This window comes from Cucurbita moschata, unplaced genomic scaffold (assembly GCF_002738365.1).
Source record: "Cucurbita moschata cultivar Rifu unplaced genomic scaffold, Cmos_1.0 Cmo_Scf00007, whole genome shotgun sequence".
Taxonomy (NCBI): domain Eukaryota; kingdom Viridiplantae; phylum Streptophyta; class Magnoliopsida; order Cucurbitales; family Cucurbitaceae; genus Cucurbita; species Cucurbita moschata.
In genome coordinates this window covers 3,636,886-3,656,354 of record NW_019268523.1, presented here as the reverse complement: position 1 = coordinate 3,656,354, position 19,469 = coordinate 3,636,886, and the positions used below count along the sequence as shown (strand labels likewise).

Genomic DNA, 19,469 nt, shown 5'->3' with positions numbered 1-19,469 from the left:
AAAAACAGAGGAAGGAAGAAGCGAGAAGAGCAAAGGAAAAGGAAGAACAGAGGAAGGAAGAAGAGAGGAAAGCCAAGGAGAAGAAGGAACGTGAAAAACAAAGGAAGAAAGAAGAGAGGAAAGCTGAGGAGAGGAGGGAAAAGGAAGAAAGTCGGAGAAACAAAAGGAAACAGCAGAAAGCACTGAAGATAGAGAAACAGAAAAACAAGAGAAAGAGGAAATAAGAACATGAAAATCATTTGGTTCTGAATGGTATATTATTGTACTAAACAAGAACATGAAATAGCCGTTCTTGATGGCCAAAATGGTTCAATTAAGCCCCCCATAATATCCTCTTATTTCCATAAAGTTTGATTGATACACTAAGGCTAAGGCAGATGAGACCCTACCAATACCATTTTTCTTAGTGTACATACATAATTTATTTCCTACAAGCCAGAGGCATAATCAAAATCTTATTCTCTCAAAGTAATGAAATGCTTCCTAGGACTAATCACCGGCAAATAAAGAGAGAGACTTCATTTGTCCAACAAAATAATTGGTACCCTTGCATATGCAGCCAAGTAATTGTTGGATTCAAGAATGTCTCAGATATAAGAAATTATCAAGTCTATCACATTGCAGATCTGAGGCCACAATCAATAACTAACCTATAAAATTATTCGAGCACCTTACGAAGCTCATCGATCAATTGTACTCGGCTGGATTGATCCACCTGCATAGTTTATACACAATCAGTTCCCTGTATTAAGTTACATGATAAAGTACGAAAACTTGTCGTTAACTGGTTGTATTTACCTTGCTTAGAAGAGCAGCAAGACCTTGAGGTAAAGCTTGTAGATCCGCATGTGAGCTACCGAAATCGGTTAACTGAAGGAATACCTTCTGAACTCGCAATTCATTGAGTTTGTCCTCGTAATTCCTGGGATCATCTTTCCAACTAAAGAAACTGGCATCATCCATCCATGCATCTTCTCCATCTTTTCCAATGCCAGAATTTGAAAACCAGTTCTTAATCAAGTCCAGTGCAGCTTCATGTGAAAGGTGCTCTCCAGCAGCTCCTCTTACTGTCTTGATCAACGATCCTTCTGAAATCCTACGTCGCAGTCTCCTGTAGAAGAACGATCTGGAATCACTCCAGTTGATAACTTTTTTGATGACTCCTTTTGCAGCCATTCGCAAGGAGGAGTCGTGTAGCTCTGCAAATCGGGTGGCTATCTGAACATAAACAGGCAAAAGCTCCCTCTCACGAGCTTTGATCTGCTGCTGTAGAGATTCGGTGAGATTATGGATACCGTTTCCTTTTGCTTCTTGAAGTTTTGCCTTTAGGCTGATCAGCTGTTGATCAAGTCTACCCATGCATTCAAGCAACTCCCTTGTCCTAAATTTAATCTCAATCATTCCTTCAGGCTCAAGCACATTACCTCTAGCTGTTGTTTCTGCATACATCTCAATATGTTGTGAATTGATCCTACTATCCACAACAACCCATGCCCCGCCTCGTAGTTCACCCATCATTGGAATGTATACAAAAACAGGTTGCTTATATGTTCGCAGATTCTCTACAATAGTCGAGCCCGCCTGCAGAATTCCCTCGAAAAGGTCTCTTTGGCCCCCAGAAAAGCCTCTCCAATTGGCAAGAATGAAAAGTGGCAGCTCTTCTCTATTGAAATCCAACAATGCCTGGGCTGTTTTCGAGGCAGAATCAGGAAACCATACTTGACCAGCCTGAGGAACAACCCTTTCATGGGAATCCAGCTGACCAGGATCAGCAGGGATGACTTGCATCACTGTCTGCGTTTCTACAGCAATAATTCCAACGGGAATTCCTCCAAGTTTAGCTCTTCCAGTAACAACCGTCCTCGCCCAGCCCTCCAGTGTTTCGATGAAGCTATCCTTGTCAAAAATTCCTCCCATCCACTTTCCACTACCATCCAAAGCACCACAAATTGCTGCACGAGGATCACACGTGTTTTCAGGGGTGTACTCAACATCCCTCTCTGGTGGATCCAAAGGTTTTGAAATTGGAAGTTCACCACCGATGTGAGATGGTAGGTAACTAAGCCACTTCAGAATAGCAGATATCCCTTCAAGGTCATCTGAAACTGTTAGATGAACAACACCATTGGTTGCCATGATTTTGGGTCCACCGAGTTGCATGTGAGAACTATAAACTTCACGACCAAGAAGTTTGTTTAGTGTAGAGAAACCAGTAAGAATTATAGGCTGATCAAGCCTTTGTATGCATCGCATTCCAAGGCGAGCGAGATAAGCACCAATCCCAACAGTCCTTCCAGTGACATATGTTAAGGTAAAAGTTTCATTATACGCCCTAGAATATGCACCAGCAATAGCTCCACTACCAGTTAGGTTCTCTACACCCAAGCCATCCTCCTTTCCAACAATGGTATCAATAACCCATCTTGATTCTCCATTAGCCATCTGTACTTCATGTGCAATGACAGAGGATTTAATACGAGCATAATCTTCAGGGGTCAAGTATACGTACTGGAAACCACGCTCGGGGCTAGATTCATCAGACCAACCTACTCTAAAGCAGGATTTGACTTCATCAGCAACCCCAATTCGGGCACCAGAGTTTGCTGCCAAGTAAATTAAAGGCAGTTTCCTTGCACAAGCCAAATCAGTGACAGCAAGAAAGAAAGCGTCCTCTCGAGGGCCAAAAGACCCGGCCCTGAAGGTTACATCATTTGATACAACCAATATACTTCTTCCAGAGGGAAACTCTGGCGTTGACATTTCCATTAACCAGGCTATCATACCAATATCATTAAGCCCAGGTTTTCGCTGCACAGGGACAAGGGGAGTGCCCCAGGAACCTTTCTGGTCAGAAAATGTGAGTTCAGTAACTTTGAGAAGAACTTTTCCCTCGGGTTTACCAATATTGGTGAACTGAGATTCCCATGACTTTTCCAAGGCCATCTCAAATGCCTGCAAAAACATTTGTGTTTTAGTTTCAGTATTTGGTCTGTGTTCACTCACGGGCATACACATAATTGGAAGACAAAACAATCGAACTATCAGTTTGTAGTATAGAAAGACATGTTGCTCACCAGTGGAAAGTCATAGCAGTAAGTGGTGTTACTTCTTCTGGCAGAAAGACGCTTCAAATCAAGAGCTCCGAGCGGCTGGTGTTGTGCACTTACAGGCACGCCGTGAAGAGGGGCGTCTTTTGTGACTGAATTGTAGAGTACTCTGTGTTGATTTGTATCCTCGATTTCACGATATATCTGGATATGAAAATATATTCTGATCGTCATTTCTGCAATTAATTTCAGCTATATAGTCTCACTTACTAACTGTATTCTACTTGAACGGTATTCAAATAACATCTATACGAATAAACTTCAAAAAGTAATCTTCAGTATAAAAGACAAACTCGACAAACAAATGGAACTCCAGCTAACGCTAGATATTAGTATCAAATGGACTCGAATAATTACCCGATGTGCCCAAAATTTAGTGGATATTGATATATCCTCTTATCGAGAAATGAACCCGTGATTTATATCAATTTAAGTCCTACTTACTAGTTTACTGTTGCATGCAAACATATTTATCTATTGTTTGGAGAAATGAAAAAGTGGTAACTTGAACCCTTACATGTACAGTGCAGGTATGACCCGTCACATTCGTTACGACTACCCTCCAAGCACCATTTGCCTGTCCAGAAGAATCAAGCCACATTTTTGCTTCCCATTCACAAACACCTAATTTGTGCATTCTTACACCAACAAATGACTGGATTTCACGAGCAAGTTCAGCCAATATGGTCTCCACTGCAGCCTCGTCTTCTCCATTATCGAAGTTAGCTCTCCTGGAAATTAATCCAAGCACAAACTCCTTTAAGAATGCTATCGTCTATAAAGAAAAAGACTAATCAGAAAACGATAACACTTACTTGTGATAGGGTACAAGATCGCCTATATGTTGTTCTCTTAAGATGTAAAGATACATATGAGCATGGTCAGGTCTGATAGCACTATTGTGCGAATTGAGTTCCAGCTCCTCCATTGCAGTCATCAAGGACCTCAAGATGCTCCTTGAAGTAAAAGAAAGAGGCTTGCGGACTTCTACATCTAAACCAGGATATGCAACTAAGCCTTCACTAGAGACTGGCTGCCTAACAAGTGTTCTCAGAAACATCCTCTGAATCACTCCTGGCTTTTCTTGAACAGTGTAAAGGTGCCATTGACGATCCCGAGAAGGAGTATACCGGATATTTCCATACCCTTTGAGTTTATCCTGGAAGAGGAGACAATATGCAGGTGGGTGAGAATGAGATCACAAAATTACACCAATGTCCGGTGCAAGACAATCGTGGGGCATTGAATGGTAAATGATAAGGGTGCTTTCATGACAGACCAATTCAAGGTAAATGGACAAAGGAGGTTCCAGATGACGCAATAAAGGCTCTTCTTCGTAATGCAGCTTTTCCGCTGACCAGTGGAATGAGTGCCTCATAGGGGGCCGTCCTTCATCTCTCTGTATAATGCAGCTAATTACAGCTACACCTGCAGAGCGGAGACTGGATCCAATTTCTTGCTCTTTGAGTATTTTAGCCAATTTGTTTATTCTCTCTTGAGCTTGATCTTCGTCACCACTGTTTATCATCAAGACAAGTCGATAAAAGGAAGATCAATAAATAAATCCTAAGATAAGTTTATAATCTAGTTAAGCTGATATGAACCAAGAGACATCATTCATACAATATACTTCAATGAAGATGTGAAGAAAATGTTGTCAAAATTATCAAAAGAGGTTGCAATTCATGTCACATTGAAGAGGAATGAAGTTTGATGGTTATAAATTTTGGGTGGGTTACAATTTAGAGTAATTTAGAGTTATTGTATTTTAATGATATGAACCAAGAGACATCATTCATACAATATACTTCAATGAAGATGTGAAGAAAATGTTGTCAAAATTATCAAAAGAGGTTGCAATTCATGTCACATTGAAGAGGAATGAAGTTTGATGGTTATAAATTTTGGGTGGGTTACAATTTAGAGTAATTTAGAGTTATTGTATTTTAAGACATTTTCTTCACATCTTCATTGAAGTATATTGTATGAATGATGTCTCTTGGTTCATATCATAAGCTATCTGGCACATGATTTACTGGGAAATATAGGACCATGAAGACCGACACATTTCCATATTACAGAAAAATGCATGTGCATGCACAAACAAAGAAAAATACAGCATAACAAATGACATATACTATGTTATTGAGTTGACGTCCAAACAAGACAGGCATACATGATTAGACGATCAACAAATTTGTCTTTCGATAAGAAAGGCTCATCCAAAAACTGGAATTCAATTGAGAGTATGCAGGTAAAGCCGTTACCTATCCTGAAGCAAGCTCATCTGGTTGTTGATGCCCACTAATGCAATGTGTATCATATTACCAAAGTTGGCTGGTTCAAGAGAGTTGCCTCTGGTTGCCTCGTTAACACTATGAGTCGTTTCCTTTAGTGCAGCACTAAGAGTTGTAGGCAATAACTGTAGAGACTTTATAATGATCATGGCTCCCCATTTCCTCTCACTGTGTTTCTCAACTGACTGGCAAGACTCCTGGTCTTCAATACCATTTTTCCTCTCAATATGCTCTTCTAGAAACTCCCATGACCCTATAAGACCAAATCTATGCCACTGCATCCGCACGCTCCCCTTAACAAGGTAGGGCTGGATAGGGAACATATTGACATGTTAGACATGCAAGAATCGATTCCATTCGAGAGGGGGGTGATTACAAAGGTTTTAGTAAGTACCTGGTATAGCCTGCGAACATAAGTCTCCACCACTCGCCTTTGAAGGGTATGATCACTATGATCAAAGAGACCTACAAGAGCATCCTCAACAGCCAAAGGAACACTTACAAGAGCTTCCATTCGCTCATCAATGGCACTTTTCCTCTTCGGGGTGTCCATATTTTCTCCATCCTCGGTAAACATCTCTAATTCAGAAAGGCTTCTAGCAATATTGGAACGGAGTTCACTCAACTTAGTTTGTTCCAAGAGCTGACTTGCCTTCAGGGCCAGCTGTAATTAAGCATTTGAACATGTGCTTAGAAGCATATTAAGAGGGGGGATTAAAATGTAATCAAGCTGTATGCTGGCAGCAAGTTTTTTGCGGTCTGAAGTGTGAATACCCCCTATATCAGACAGGTCAAAACCCCACCCTATGGTAGAAAAATGGTTTTGACGATAAATAACTGATTAACTCAGAATGAAAACCGTTTCTTTAATGGAGTAGCCTACCTCAGAATAATTTGTATGGTTAAGTGCAGAGAACCGTATTAGTTTATCTCGGTAAGCTGCAGGGTTAGGATAGACGAGTTGTTCCATGAGTTGCAATATAAGCTTATTTTTGCTCCTGATGCCCTGTAAGCCAAAAGACGAGCATGAAACTCAATATTCAAATGCAAAAAATCAACATCAACTAGGCAGGAAAAGGCAAGATAGGAATTAGTACCTGATGAGAAAGGACAACATCAACGACCTTCAGCAGATCTTTCTTATATTGAAGTCGAAGTCTCTCAATCACATCAGCCTGTAAGGAAAAGATAAAAATTTACGTCAAGAAATAATAATTTCACGTCGATAAGTGTAAAACCACACCACCAAACGCACAAAAGGGTGTATTTTTCTTCGTATAAGAAATAAGTTTTCATTAAAAGAAAGGCATATACAATGGCCAACGTGGAAGGACAACCACCACCAGGATGCACCAAGGGAATTACAACATCTAGCTCCATGGAGCACATGATTATTTTCTACTATTGAATCATTTATCAAAATGGGAAAACAAGTCACCTGAATGTTGTCGCTGAACATTTCTTCAACTGACAAATACTCTTCAAAAAGGGACTGAACAATAACACGAGCATGACTCTCTCTTCCACCATCGTAAGACTTCACAAGACTCACCAACGGTTCGAGAAGCCTTTCTTGAGCTCCCTTCTCTTTTTCTGGACAGGAGGTTAAATGAGCCTGCCAGAAGAAGTGTTTACCTTTTGTGAAATCCAATTCAACGAGAACTTGAAAGGATTTTGGTGGAGGAACTTACTTCAAGAATAGAACGTAACAATTTAGCTGGGAAATCGACATTCTGCGAACTTGAAATCCCCTCAAACTCCCTGTACTTTGACTCCAGCTAATAAGAAAAATGAACGAAAATTCAGATTGTTGTAAAATTGGTAGTTGAGGATAAAACTGGAAGTATGATTCAGAAGCCGAGCACTGCACCTCAAATTTGAGTTCTTTGGGAAGACGTGTTGCAAGAACTGACATGCATTCTTGCCATTGTAGGAGTGGTAATTCAGGACTATCGAGGCAATTGAGTAAGTTTTGCACCACCTGAGAGAGAAGAAAGACTTTTCACTAGTTTTTCATTACTATGAGAAGGACTTGAAATGTGTACTCATATAAATGGATATGTTTGTGTATGCAGATAAATGGATATACAAGTATGGAATGTGTATAAAGAGAGAAAGATCTAATGATAGCAGAAATGGACAAGAGATCATTCACCTCCTCAATGTTATGCTCATATCCTGCCAAAATCATCCGAGATGCATTTAAGTTTGCAGCACACCTCTGATGAACTTTACCAGAAATTGCAGTTGGGGGGCCTAAGATGGGGAAACGCCCATGGAACGGCTCTGCTTTCCTTACAGCTGATGGATCATCTAGATCTAGCTTTGCTATGAGTTCACCGGCCTAAAACGACAGAGGTTCAATAAATTCACCAGTACTAGAGTACCCATATTTCATCATTGAATTCTGCCACAAACCTGCATTGCTTGACCTTCAGACATTTCAAAATGGATAACTCCAGAAGCAGGTGAAAGAAGTGGCATGCACATCTTCATGACCTCAACTTCAGCATATGGTGCATCAGCATCAATATGACTGTCATCTGAAACCAGATATCTCAACAGTTTGCATGGCGTCTCTGCAACTAATTTTGATGGATCGTGGTCATTCTGATTAAGAACATAGAGCACAAAATGTCAAGAGCCTGTACTGGAGAGTGTTCAGGAATGGGAAGGGGTCTTATTAGCGTCAGTTGAACGCACCTGAAGCAAGCATGTTCTCCCATCAATAAGAAGGCGAGTTCCAGCCGCTTCTTCTTCAGCATATATTACATGACTATTTCCATCCAACTGTTCAAAATTGAAGCTACACATTCAAATTGCTTGACCATACAAAATCAACAGATCTGCTCAATCTTGAGAGTAATTTCTCATTATGAGGGCTTCAGTAATGCCTAATCCATTCATTCTCAAACTTTCAAGACAGTACTTGCCTGCATCAATAAGCCTCCATCACGCAAGGTATGAATCTCCGCTTCAATCTCTGATCCATTCATTCTCAGCCGATAACTCCCAGGTCCTCCCCTAACCATGTCAATCTACAATGAATACCAGACAATTGTAGTGATGTGTCAATAAGCTATATAAATTCGCAAACTTGCCAAGCGCTGGTATCAAGTGACAGAAGCATTACCGTGTATTTGCTTCCTTCAATATTTAGTGATACTTGAGAGTGAACAAGAGATATGTGCTGCCATTAAATTTGTTAGAACATAATGTACGAAGAATAATGCATCGAGGCAACAAAAACCAGGTACCTAAATATAATCTCACGTTACAATACCTTGGGAGGGATTTGCCCTTTCTCAAGATAGCCAATATAGTCGGAAACCATGGCTGCACTGCTGGCAGATGCTTTCTACGATGAACAAAGCAAAATCATTACCAATATATTTAACTATACATACATTTAGAAAATTGAAATCACTATCAAATGCGAGTCCTTACGAATAGAGCCCCTCCAACAACGGAAATGTACCATGGAGGCCTCTCTGCTCTAACTCGCATAGCAATTCTACTGTCCAACCAGCCTGTATGAATTTTGTTTTCTCTGTAATCTAGAGCCTGTAGGATATCTTTCTTAAGTTGCATTTCCACCAAAATTGAATGAAGAAGAAATATGCTTGGAACTTGCAGAAAAGAAACGAATTAAATATTATATCATTTGAGCATTACGTTTAAAAGATCGACTGTGTAATCAACATTTGTTCGAATTTCTCCTCGAATTTGTATTTCCTTCAGCCCAAGAACCATATTCGCAATTGCTAAAACTCGGGATTCTCCAAATGCAAAAACATGACCTGGAGGAAATCAAGATATTAGCAACACGTGCAAATGACCAAATAAAAATAATTCTCTTAGGTGTTATGATTAAAATATCATCCATATTCCAAACTTTTTAATAAGAAACTGAAATTGAAGTAATTAAAATAATATTTATGTGTCTAAAAGTGTTTCTCAAAACTCAAACTGAAGGACTGAGTGCTGAAAGTATCTATCAACTAATGCTTACCAAACTGAGAATCTGAAAATTCATGAATCCCTCCTCCAGACTGCAAAGCATACCAGCAAATGTAATTCAGCATAGATGTTAGAGTAAAATCATAGGAAGAAAATACATATATGAGAAAAAGGCGTACCTTGACGGAGAAGTATGCCCACACATTTGGCTTACTTTTGAAATTCAACTCCTACATAGTGTTGGAAACATTTTAATCTTGCAAAATAAAATTAAAAAAACATCATATGTCAAAAATCATAATCGACGCGACCAACCTGTACTTTTCCACTTGTAGGTTTAAACCCATCATCAGGGTCCTCGCTTGTAACTCGCACAGCTACACAATGGCCTTTTGGTCTGATGGATTCAGCCTTGTCAAAATCAAATAAAGTTGCAGCAACAGAAGTTTTCCGCCAAGCATCATATCCTCCACCATGCTCTACCCCATAAAACCGTCTGATTTCTGATTTTAAAAATTGTATACGAATTTTTTCGTTATCAATATAAAAACTCATGCGACAAATATGAAAACAAATGAGTTCCATAAATTTAAGACATCGTACCAGGAATTTGCCACAGAGGAATTCCCATCCCCACAGAAACTTGGGCTGCTGGAAGGTTTATTTCAGCTATCCACTCAGTCACTGGATGCTCGACCTATTTAAAAATCAATATTTACACGAAACAGTCACCCCTCGTGAATGTTTTGTGGATGTACTCAACAGAGGACAGCTATTCATGAAAGCATGAAGTTTTTGATGAATTAAGTGATAACTAACATGGGTATGTCAAGTTATAGATTGAAGGTCATCAATACCTGTAACCGAGGGTTGAGCTCTAAGAAATAGTACTCTCCAGTTTCCATACTGTATAGATACTCAACAGTTGCTGCTCCAACATAGTTCACACATTTAGCCAGTCTTCTAGCTGCCTGTTCTAGCTTTTTTACTGTCTCCAGTGGCGCAACCGTTATCGGACCCTCCTCAATAATCTAGTCGGAAGAGGCAGGAAGTTAAATGATAGGCTCCTAGTATGAACAATTTAGAAAAATATTGGTTCCCAAGAAAAGGAGACTGAACAATAACCATATGAATTAACCTTTTGGTGCCGTCTCTGAACACTGCAATCACGACTGTGCAAAGCAGCAACGTTTCCGTATTGATCACATAATAACTGTACTTCTAGGTGCCGGCTCTAATCACACAAAAGTAAATGAAAAATCAGAATAAAACATGTCCTACAGCAACCATGATGATTTAGCAGTAGATATCTGACCTGTGATGCAACCTTCATTATAAATATGGGTGATCCTGGAACCTCTCCTTGCACTTGTTTGAACAATGCTCTCACCTCATCATCATTATGAACCTGAAGGTTGAGATTAAAATAATGTTTTGTTCTCTCAAATTCATCAATGGAAGTTCAGCTCTCAAATGTATTTTCATTGTTCCTAAGCTACCAATATAGTATGTATCCATGGCACTGTTATTCTAACCTTTCTTATGCCTTTACCGCCTCCACCCCATGAAGCCTTAATCATGGCAGGGTAACCTACAACTTGACAACTTGCAATAGCCTCTTCTGTTGTGTAAACACAAGCTTCCCTGTACACATCATCTGGGATGGAAACTAAGCAGCTATCAGGTGGAATTTTCACCTAAACACAAAATAAATAAATATATTGAATGTGGATCCTTGAGTGGATGATATGATCAAACAGAAAATAATATGAACTTACGTGAGAACCACTCCAAGGAAGAGTGGGTACTTCTGCTGCCTGTGCAATTAATGATGAACCAATTTTATCACCCAGTGCTGCCATAGATATCGATGGAGGCCCAAGAAATATGATTCCTTTTGCATCCAATGCATCTGGTAGCTCTGGATTCTCAGATGCATGGCCCCATCCAGGCCAAACTGCATCAACATGAGTTATCTCTGCCATCTAAATTGTGAATCAATTTAATATGATAATCAGTTTTGTAGCAATACAAACATCTTATGAGCAAGAAGGTACTAAGGTCATAACCTTCTATCGTGATTTGCATGTTCGACTTACTTAAATGATCAAAAGACAGAGTTCATCTTCATTTTTTTTTCTTTAATTCTTTCCATGAGAAACAAATCCCATTTATGAAATGTGGAGATAATAATGCAAATTTGATTGGAAAGAACATGTACCTCAACAATAAGCTGCACGTTAGCATAGTTATTGTTGTTGGTTCCACCAGGAACCTCCACAAACTGATCAGCAATTCTGATATGCTCTGCATTGATCCGCATATCCTCTGGGGTAGCCATAGCTACCAGCAAGATCGCCTTTTCAGTGCCAAATGTTTCATAAGCCCATGTTCTAATACTACGCATAAATTTAACCGCAGCCATTCCATTGTTTGCAATTAAAATACTATGGATTGGCTTCTTTCCACCAAGAGATTGGCAGAACTCATCAACTTCAGGAACCGCAGTTGCATTTCTGATGGGTGTTACCCCATTCAAGTATCCATTCCCACGCCCAAAATTGATCACATTCGATTTCCTCTGGGCTTCTGACATGCTGCAACGATGCAAAATAGACAGTCACCTGAAATGCTGCCTTAATAACCATAACAGAGAAAAGTTTCAAGTAAAACTATCAAATTCTTTATCATGCAGCTTTTAGAGAAAGCATTCTTAAATGGGTTTTCCTGTGCAAAGTGCAGCATATAGTATATTTTAACATCTGCGGACCTGGCGACCGAATCTAACCACATCAAGATTGCGTATGATTTTAGGACTTAGACAAGACATGAATTTTACAGGTGCATGCCATCTAAAACTTGTCCTCTACCATCAGCTTTGCTAGAGGATTCCCTCTCCTAATGAAGTCCAAAACAAGCCATAAATCTCCAGTTAAGTAAATCATTGATGGAAATTTACGCTCTAAGCCTAAACTAAACGAAGCAGATAACAGCAAATAGATTCCATTATCCAAATTAACAATCACCCACTTGGAAAAAGTAAGCAAGCGACAGGCTGATCCGACACAAACCGAATCCAAAAATGTCTTGCACCAAAATTAAGCATAGAATAACACAAACGAAACGACCCATTAAGTAAAACTAAAAAAAGAAGGCAAACAAAAGGAAGTCACAATCACAAACCTTGGGGAGTAGAGAGAGAGATAAACCAAATATTGGAGAAGAGTAGATCAAAACACTTCAGTTCGCGGAATGATTGCCACAAACCATTAGTTCATCAAGAATCAGAGACTGCAGAAATTCAAAAGAAAATTTGAAAAACAACAAATGGGTATTGGTGATCGGTGTGAATCATGCACAATCTTGGTATCAAGAACTTGAAGCTTAAAATAAATGGCAGAGGAGGTAGGTAGGAGTTTGGGCTTAGTGGGGTCACTCACTCTTAAAGCTCCTTTAATGAAACCTGCACGTGGTATGCCTTCATCCCAAGTTCCAACCCATCTCCTCTCTTCCTTTCTCTATTTGCTACCGAAGTTCCCACAGTTTACAGATACTCACATTAAACAACGACTTCTAGGATCTCCCACAAATCTCGTCGCATTCCAAGAATCCCTCACCAAGAACTGAAACCCAAATCGTTAAAAAGGTGAAAGATCCATGGCCACGCGAAATATCGACAGCTTGAGGCTCGCATCACTGTCAGACGAGGTGGCGCATTGACTATGGGGAAGGTGGTGTTGGCGACCAACCTTTTGCTGTTTGATTGATTTCAGCGAAATTGAACCCGTCACCGATCTTCAAGCTTTAATTCATTCACATTTCTCCCACATTTTGACCAAATTGATGCGTACAGAGTATGTGTGTGTCTGTTTGTGGTTGGATCCATTAATTTCATTTATGGAGAGATGTTCATGTTTAGGTGATGGGTTGGCCAAAGAGGGAAAAAAGAAATAAATTCTTAGGGATTGAGTTGGTTAATAGTTGAGGGTTAGGTTCATCCACGCCTCCCTCGCCGCACTTTTCCACATCTGCGCCTTCCATTTGCCCTAAACTTCATTTGGAAAACAAGAAAAAACAAAAATTCCCCTTTGAACATCAAACGAACAACCGGTGTTGGGTTGGCTTTGCTTATGAACCCATTGCTGGTCGCCGCTCCAATAATTTCGGACTTTTTCTTTATGTTTGTAACACACATTCTTGAAAACCCTTTTTTGAAAAATTCAGACACTGTGTTTATGCTAAGATTTCGCTAATATTTATGGAGTTATGGAGTGTTAATTTGATTATGTGTTTGTAGAATTGTTTTAAAACTATATTATATTCAACATTAAATAAAATGAATTACAACATAGGACAACGTCCACCAAATTCAAGGTGGTCTTCTTCAAGCCAAATTGTCATCGATTTTGTGTTAATAAATAGAGAAAGCTAGCTCGTGGGCCACCAACTCATTTCACGTGGGATTGTCTCAACGCTCCTCTACCACATGATTATGTTACTTGAGTCACAGAAAATTGCTCTATGTAGTCTCGATTCATCTGTGTATTTATTATTTACTCGGGTGTCACGAATCTTTATCTAGAATTTGTGAATTATTTCAATTCAACGAGGATGAATTCTTGCTCATATTGCTTCAACGATATGTCTTCATGCAAGGCAAGAATGACTCTATTGCCAACATAGTTTCGTCATTCGATCACGTACAATGACCCAAATACCCACATCGTCATTAAGGACAATTGAGTTGGAATTAGGGAGGAGACCCATCATTTGTTGGTAATATGTGTTTCAAATACCAACAAATGATGGGGGTGTCGTACGAGGTTGTCATGTGTGGGAAAAGTGTTTGTACACGTGCTTGTGTTGTGTGTTGGCTTGTGGATGTTCATGGTGTGGTTTTATTGCCCATTTTGTCGGAGTGTCAAGGGGGGAAGCATCAAGGGACTGAAGCATCAAGGGACTAGAATAGAGCTTGAAAAATTGCCTGTTTAAATCCTAATCTAGTGATTTTGTTTGTTTCTCTAAAAGTCTTCGATGCACGGTGTTCCCAGATACCGTTATTGCTTCTTCTCCACCTGTAGGTCTTCTACCTCCACGCGGCATTGCTCCGTCAGCCTTTCGCCCATTGCGGAAAATTTCCCACTGCTGCCTCCCGTAGGAGTCTGGGCCGTGTCTCAGTCCCAATGTGGCTGATCATCCTCTCGGACCAGCTACTGATCATCGCCTTGGTAAGCTAATGCCTCACCAACTAGCTAATCAGACGCGAGCCCCTCCTCGGGCGAATTCCTCCTTTTGCTCCTCAGCGTACGGGGTATTAGCAGCCGTTTCCAGTTGTTGTTCCCCTCCCAAGGGTAAGTTTTTACGCGTTACTCACCCGTCTGCCACTTCCCGACTCATCCTTATTTTGGATGGTGAAGATAATACTGACTGTGAATCAATATTGGGTTATTTACACAGAAAAATGAAAAAAAATTGCAGAAAACCAAACATATCTACCTTATGTAACACGTTGGGATTATTTAGCTTCATTGTCGATTATTTGAATAAAGCATGCAACAATATATGAATAATTTATATATGACTAGTATAAATATTTGACTTATTTTTATTTAATTTTAATTTTATATTAAAGATTACCATATATATTAAAATTTAATTTAATTTTAATGTAATTAAAAATTTAGATCGAATAGAAGTGATTTTTAGTTTTATTTTATTTATTTATTTATTTGCATGTATGCATTGTCGATTATTTGAATAAATCATATATATACATATAATTAATTAATTTATATATGACTAGATATACTTCTAAATATTTGACTTCTTTTCATAAATTTTAATTTTATATTCAACGTTACTAATTACACTGTGTATTAAAACTTAAATTTCAATGCAATGTAATTAAAAATTTAGGTGGAATAAAAGCGAATATATATATATATATATATATATATATATATATATATATATACACATAGATGTATATATATTTGCATGTATCAGCGTGGAGGATTGTGGGTCATTTGATTCACCTAATTTCATGGACGTTATTATTAATGTAGGGAGCACATGTTTGATTTTATTTTATTTTTTCCTTTCCAGTCTCTTTATACAAATTTTATTTAATATTTAGATTATAAAAGTGGTCATGTCTACGTTATCCTCTTACAATCCACCACTTCCATTTGGGCCCAACATCCTCCGGCACTGCCCATGCACCCCCTTTTGGGCCCAACATCCTCCGGTACTGCCCATGCACCCCCTTTTGGGCCCAACATCCTCCGGTACTGCCCATGCACCCCCTTTTGGGCCCAACATCCTCCGGTACCGCCCATGCACCCCCTTTTGGGCCCAACATCCTCCGGTACCGCCCATGCATTGTACATATTTTATTAAAATAAATAATAATAGTAATTAAATAAATAAAACTCTCTATATTGATTCGATATCTCCATCGAAACACTGAAACTACATTATTTTAATAGGAAAGAAATATTTTCCTAACTTCAATAGGGGAAATTGAAAAAAAAAAAAAAAAAAATTATGAAAACCGGGTCAAAAATGGCGTAGATGGCTTCTAAAAAGGAGCATCACAAAGCTCCGAATGAAGCCAGAAGGGCGAGAGGCAGCACGATTAGGCTAGAGCAAGTGGTGAAAGATGTAGCCGATGCCGACGAGTCCTCACTAGACGGTCCCATGTCGTCGTCTGACGGTGCTGGAGCCTCCACTGGGACTCTGCTTGGCGCCAATTCTTGTGGTGGTGCTGGTGGACTTGGTGGGCTAACTGGAGCATGCGTTGGGGATGTTGAATTTGGAGCCGGCTTTGGCGGTTTGGTGCATGGGACTGCTGATGGCACTTTCGCTCTTTTCGCTGGCTTCGGCGCTTTAGCACTCGGAACTGGAGGAGGTGCCATAACCGGAGAAACAGCAACTGCCAAAAAGAAAAAAAAAAAAAACAAAAAAAAACAAAAAATCCCCAAAATCAGAAAATAAAAAATTACGATCCATTTCAAAACAAGAACAAAACGCACTGGTGCAATCGGCAAGGGAAGTAGGGCTTCCGCAGGTAGCAGGAAGGCCGAGGGCTCTGGTTCGATTCAATTGAATCCCCATTCTGCCGTTCTGCTTCAACGCATCGCACATACAATCGGCTTTCGATTTCATCACATCTTTCACCACTTTGCAGCAATCCGTAGAGGCATTCGATTTCGTGCTCCCAATCGTGAAGTATTCCACGCACGGCATCATCTGGTACACCACTGCCGAGCAATCCGTCGCACTCGGAGCCGGCGATGGCGAGGTCGCACCCGCAACCGCAACCGCTGCAATGCAGATCGTGAACAGAGCCAAACTCGGAATGATCGACATTGCCATTGCTTGGAGATTTTCCGTCCGTGCTGGATCAAAAAGAATTTCAGTGATGAATTTTCAAATGGATCTTATTTATTTTTTTTATTTTTTGATTTCAGATGTTGATTGTTATTGTGATTTATAGTGCTTGTTCAGTGAAATTAGGGTGTTTGTTTAGTTCGTTAACATGAACACATTTTCAAATTTTGTTGAGATTGATCCAAGATTACTGCCGTTACAGCAGGTAAATATCTTGACTGTTTCTATGATTCAAATTCAATGTTTTACCATAAAATGTATTTTTTCTATAATTTTAATTACTAATTTTGCTAAAGAATGTTTGTTTCAATGGGCTTGTAGACAAACTTTCTGCGTGGGCCTTATAAATAGAAACAAAGCCATGACCCAATCCAAAATCCATTTTAAAAAAATATATAATTCTCAGATGAACTCCACTCCACAATCCTACAATCCTATGATATTGTCATATCAACTTTTAGCATAAATTCTCATGGTTTTTCTTTGGGCTTCTCCAAAAAGGCTCATACCAATAGAAATAGTTTGATTATAAACTTATGATCATTCCCTAAATTAGTCGACATGGAACTTTCATCATTCAACACCTTCCCTCAAATAAAGTACGACTCCCCTAAGTCGAGGCTCGACTCCTTTTTCTTTTGGAGTCCTTTGTTCAACATTCGAAGATTTACCAATCTATTAATACGACTAAATTTAGGGCATGACTCTGATATCATGTTAGATGAACACGACTCTAGACAATGGTATGATATTGTCCACTTTGGATAATAAGTCTTAATGACCTTATTTTTAGAATCACCTAAAAAGGCATCATGCCAATAAAGATAATATTATTTAATTATAAATCCATGATCATTCCAACAAAAGTGTACGTCCAAAAATTATATATATAATAATAATAAAATAAATATCTCATCCCGTACAATGAAAAACTATTTAAATTTAGTTTTAATGAAACTTAGTTTATATTCGTTGGAGAAACAGATGGAGGCAAATAACTTGTTTATTTTTATTTTTATTATTGCTACTTGGATTAATAATAATAATAATAATTAACCATCCCTTGTATTTTATACTTTATACTTTTTTTTTCTTTTATTTTTTATATAGTTAATTATTTAATTAACTAATTGATATTAATTTAACAAAATTAATATAATAAATGAGTTAGTTGAAATGTTTACTTTGGAATCATCGTGTAAATGGACATAAAAATATATGGGATTCATTTGAGATGATGTATTTTAAATAATTACTTATTTTTGTTTTAAACATTATTTTAAAAATTACTATTTTAATCCATATAATTAGTTTAGTGAGCCAATTTTTAAGAGATCTTAAATTTACAACATATTAAATTTATAATTTCCGATATCTATTATAATTTGTAAGAAAAAAATGGAATGGCCCTGATTACAAATATAATGAATAAAGTTCTTATTAAATTGGTCTAATTTTATGAATTTAATATTCATGGGTGACGTACAATTAATTGCATTAACGACCTTTCATATTTATATCACCAAATAACAAATAACAAATAAAGTGAATTCTTAGAAAAACGAGTTTTCGAGAATGGAAATGATGGTCCCTTGTTTTGGGAAAATTGAGGATTAATTATTAAGAATTCATTATTTTTAGAGTTCGATTTTGTGACGTTTTAATGTAACATTTTGATGGAGGTTCCCAACCTCGTACACACATGTACTTGTCCCTTTGTCTCCCATTTTTATTTATGTTTCCTCTAGTCCAATAAATAAATAAATATATTAACTTAATTTTAAAAATTCTAAAATTATTTTGTATTGAATACAACTTTTGGTCTAAAACACTGGCGCTGAACAGGTAAATACTACTATATTTTTAGCCAGTAGAATATTGTTCTTAAAATGATTAATAATTTATTTTTAAATTAATTAAATCATTTTTTTAAATGTAATTATTTGTTATTAAGAATCTCAAATATAGACAATAAACTTCTATTACATAGAAACCATATATTTCAATTATATCTAATATATATTAATACGTGTTAATAGAAATCTGGAGCGGTGGCGGCTGCCGTTAAATCTGAAGTGATATACGGCGGCTATGTAGCGGCGACAGTCTCCCCATTTATAGTGGAGGCTTTCGTTACGGCGGTTGGTCCCGGTCCTTTCTTCGACACTCTCGAACGTTTCTCCTTGGCCTCGTCCTGATTCATCTGCTGCTCCCGGCACCCTGCACTACAAAAACCGCTATCTCCCCTGTTTCAACCCAAAATCGCAGCAATTTCACTCAACGATCACATCAACCACGTCGATTCAAAGGATTCCAGGCGAATTTCGATCAAAATTCAAAGGAATCACTTGAATCTGTACTTCCATGAAAGAAAGAAAACGGACTTTACTTACTTGTGCATGTAAATGTCACGGCCGGCGACGAGGGAGCGGCGGCAGAGGCAGCAAGCGCGGAGGTAGTTAGACGACCAGGGGAATTCATCGGAATGTCTCCGATTGTTGCTTGATGAGAGCATGAAGAGAAGGCGGTGATCGAAGACGGTGCTTGGATTTTTGACTTGTTGAGGTTCTGCCACGGCGGCGCCTCCGATGTCCAAGAGGATCTCCTTCTGGCTGGCGGTTCTTTTGATACATAGCCTCTTCGGCGGCGGCATGGTAGTTCTCCGGCGAAGTTGGAGAGAGAAAATGGGTGAAAGAGAGAGAAGAGGGAACAG

The 19,469-nt window shown here is 38.7% G+C and overlaps 3 protein-coding genes across 5 annotated transcripts; all 3 read right to left on the bottom strand.

Moving 5' to 3' along the window:
• Positions 1–292: 292 nt before the first annotated feature.
• LOC111445332 (acetyl-CoA carboxylase 1-like) lies at positions 293–13,398 on the bottom strand. 3 transcript variants are annotated; one of them, XM_023083636.1, is made up of 33 exons: positions 12,805–13,398; positions 12,548–12,655; positions 11,586–11,961; positions 11,143–11,349; positions 10,900–11,061; positions 10,680–10,772; positions 10,503–10,598; positions 10,222–10,395; positions 9,968–10,061; positions 9,680–9,867; positions 9,544–9,594; positions 9,417–9,456; positions 9,080–9,204; positions 8,852–8,968; positions 8,688–8,762; positions 8,538–8,594; positions 8,338–8,442; positions 8,108–8,194; positions 7,823–8,014; positions 7,560–7,748; positions 7,275–7,385; positions 7,096–7,182; positions 6,843–7,019; positions 6,502–6,579; positions 6,288–6,410; positions 5,799–6,068; positions 5,375–5,712; positions 4,387–4,624; positions 3,923–4,266; positions 3,625–3,838; positions 3,075–3,251; positions 799–2,952; positions 293–715 (listed from the first exon to the last, which is right to left on the bottom strand). In XM_023083636.1, exons 3-33 carry the CDS (start codon positions 11,958–11,960, stop codon positions 659–661), a joined length of 6,795 nt encoding a protein of 2,264 aa, XP_022939404.1. In that variant the 5' UTR covers position 11,961; positions 12,548–12,655; positions 12,805–13,398; the 3' UTR covers positions 293–658. The 3 variants fall into 3 exon arrangements, with proteins under 3 accessions (XP_022939404.1, XP_022939406.1, XP_022939405.1); XM_023083638.1 differs by lacking the exon at positions 12,805–13,398 and having other exon boundaries at positions 11,586–12,000; positions 12,548–12,767; XM_023083637.1 differs by lacking the exon at positions 12,805–13,398 and having other exon boundaries at positions 11,586–11,988; positions 12,548–12,767.
• Positions 13,399–15,819: 2,421 nt separating this feature from the next.
• LOC111445576 (non-specific lipid-transfer protein-like protein At5g64080) lies at positions 15,820–16,899 on the bottom strand. The gene is made up of 2 exons (XM_023084048.1): positions 16,399–16,899; positions 15,820–16,298 (listed from the first exon to the last, which is right to left on the bottom strand). Exons 1-2 carry the CDS (start codon positions 16,739–16,741, stop codon positions 15,958–15,960), a joined length of 684 nt encoding a protein of 227 aa, XP_022939816.1. The 5' UTR covers positions 16,742–16,899; the 3' UTR covers positions 15,820–15,957.
• A 1,890-nt stretch (positions 16,900–18,789) lies between these two features.
• Positions 18,790–19,461, bottom strand: LOC111445578. The gene is made up of 2 exons (XM_023084049.1): positions 19,150–19,461; positions 18,790–19,002 (listed from the first exon to the last, which is right to left on the bottom strand). Exons 1-2 carry the CDS (start codon positions 19,407–19,409, stop codon positions 18,846–18,848), a joined length of 417 nt encoding a protein of 138 aa, XP_022939817.1. The 5' UTR covers positions 19,410–19,461; the 3' UTR covers positions 18,790–18,845.
• Positions 19,462–19,469: the final 8 nt, after the last annotated feature.

Bases quoted from the DNA above. Each gene is read 5' to 3' on its own strand.
- LOC111445332 (XM_023083636.1), bottom strand. From the start codon at position 11,960: ATGTCAGAAGCCCAGAGGAAATCGAATGTGATCAATTTTGGGCGTGGG. The intron at 7,749-7,822 runs GTTTGTGGCAGA...CTGTCGTTTTAG, and splicing joins CTGAAGGTCAAGCAATGCAG to GCCGGTGAACTCATAGCAAA. The intron at 5,713-5,798 runs GTACTTACTAAA...TTCCCTATCCAG, and splicing joins ATGTTCGCAGGCTATACCAG to CCCTACCTTGTTAAGGGGAG.
- LOC111445576 (XM_023084048.1), bottom strand. From the start codon at position 16,741: ATGGCAATGTCGATCATTCCGAGTTTGGCTCTGTTCACGATCTGCATT. The intron at 16,299-16,398 runs GTGCGTTTTGTT...TCTTTTTGGCAG, and splicing joins TTCCCTTGCCGATTGCACCA to TTGCTGTTTCTCCGGTTATG.
- LOC111445578 (XM_023084049.1), bottom strand. From the start codon at position 19,409: ATGCCGCCGCCGAAGAGGCTATGTATCAAAAGAACCGCCAGCCAGAAG. The intron at 19,003-19,149 runs GTAAGTAAAGTC...GGGTTGAAACAG, and splicing joins CGTGACATTTACATGCACAA to GGGAGATAGCGGTTTTTGTA.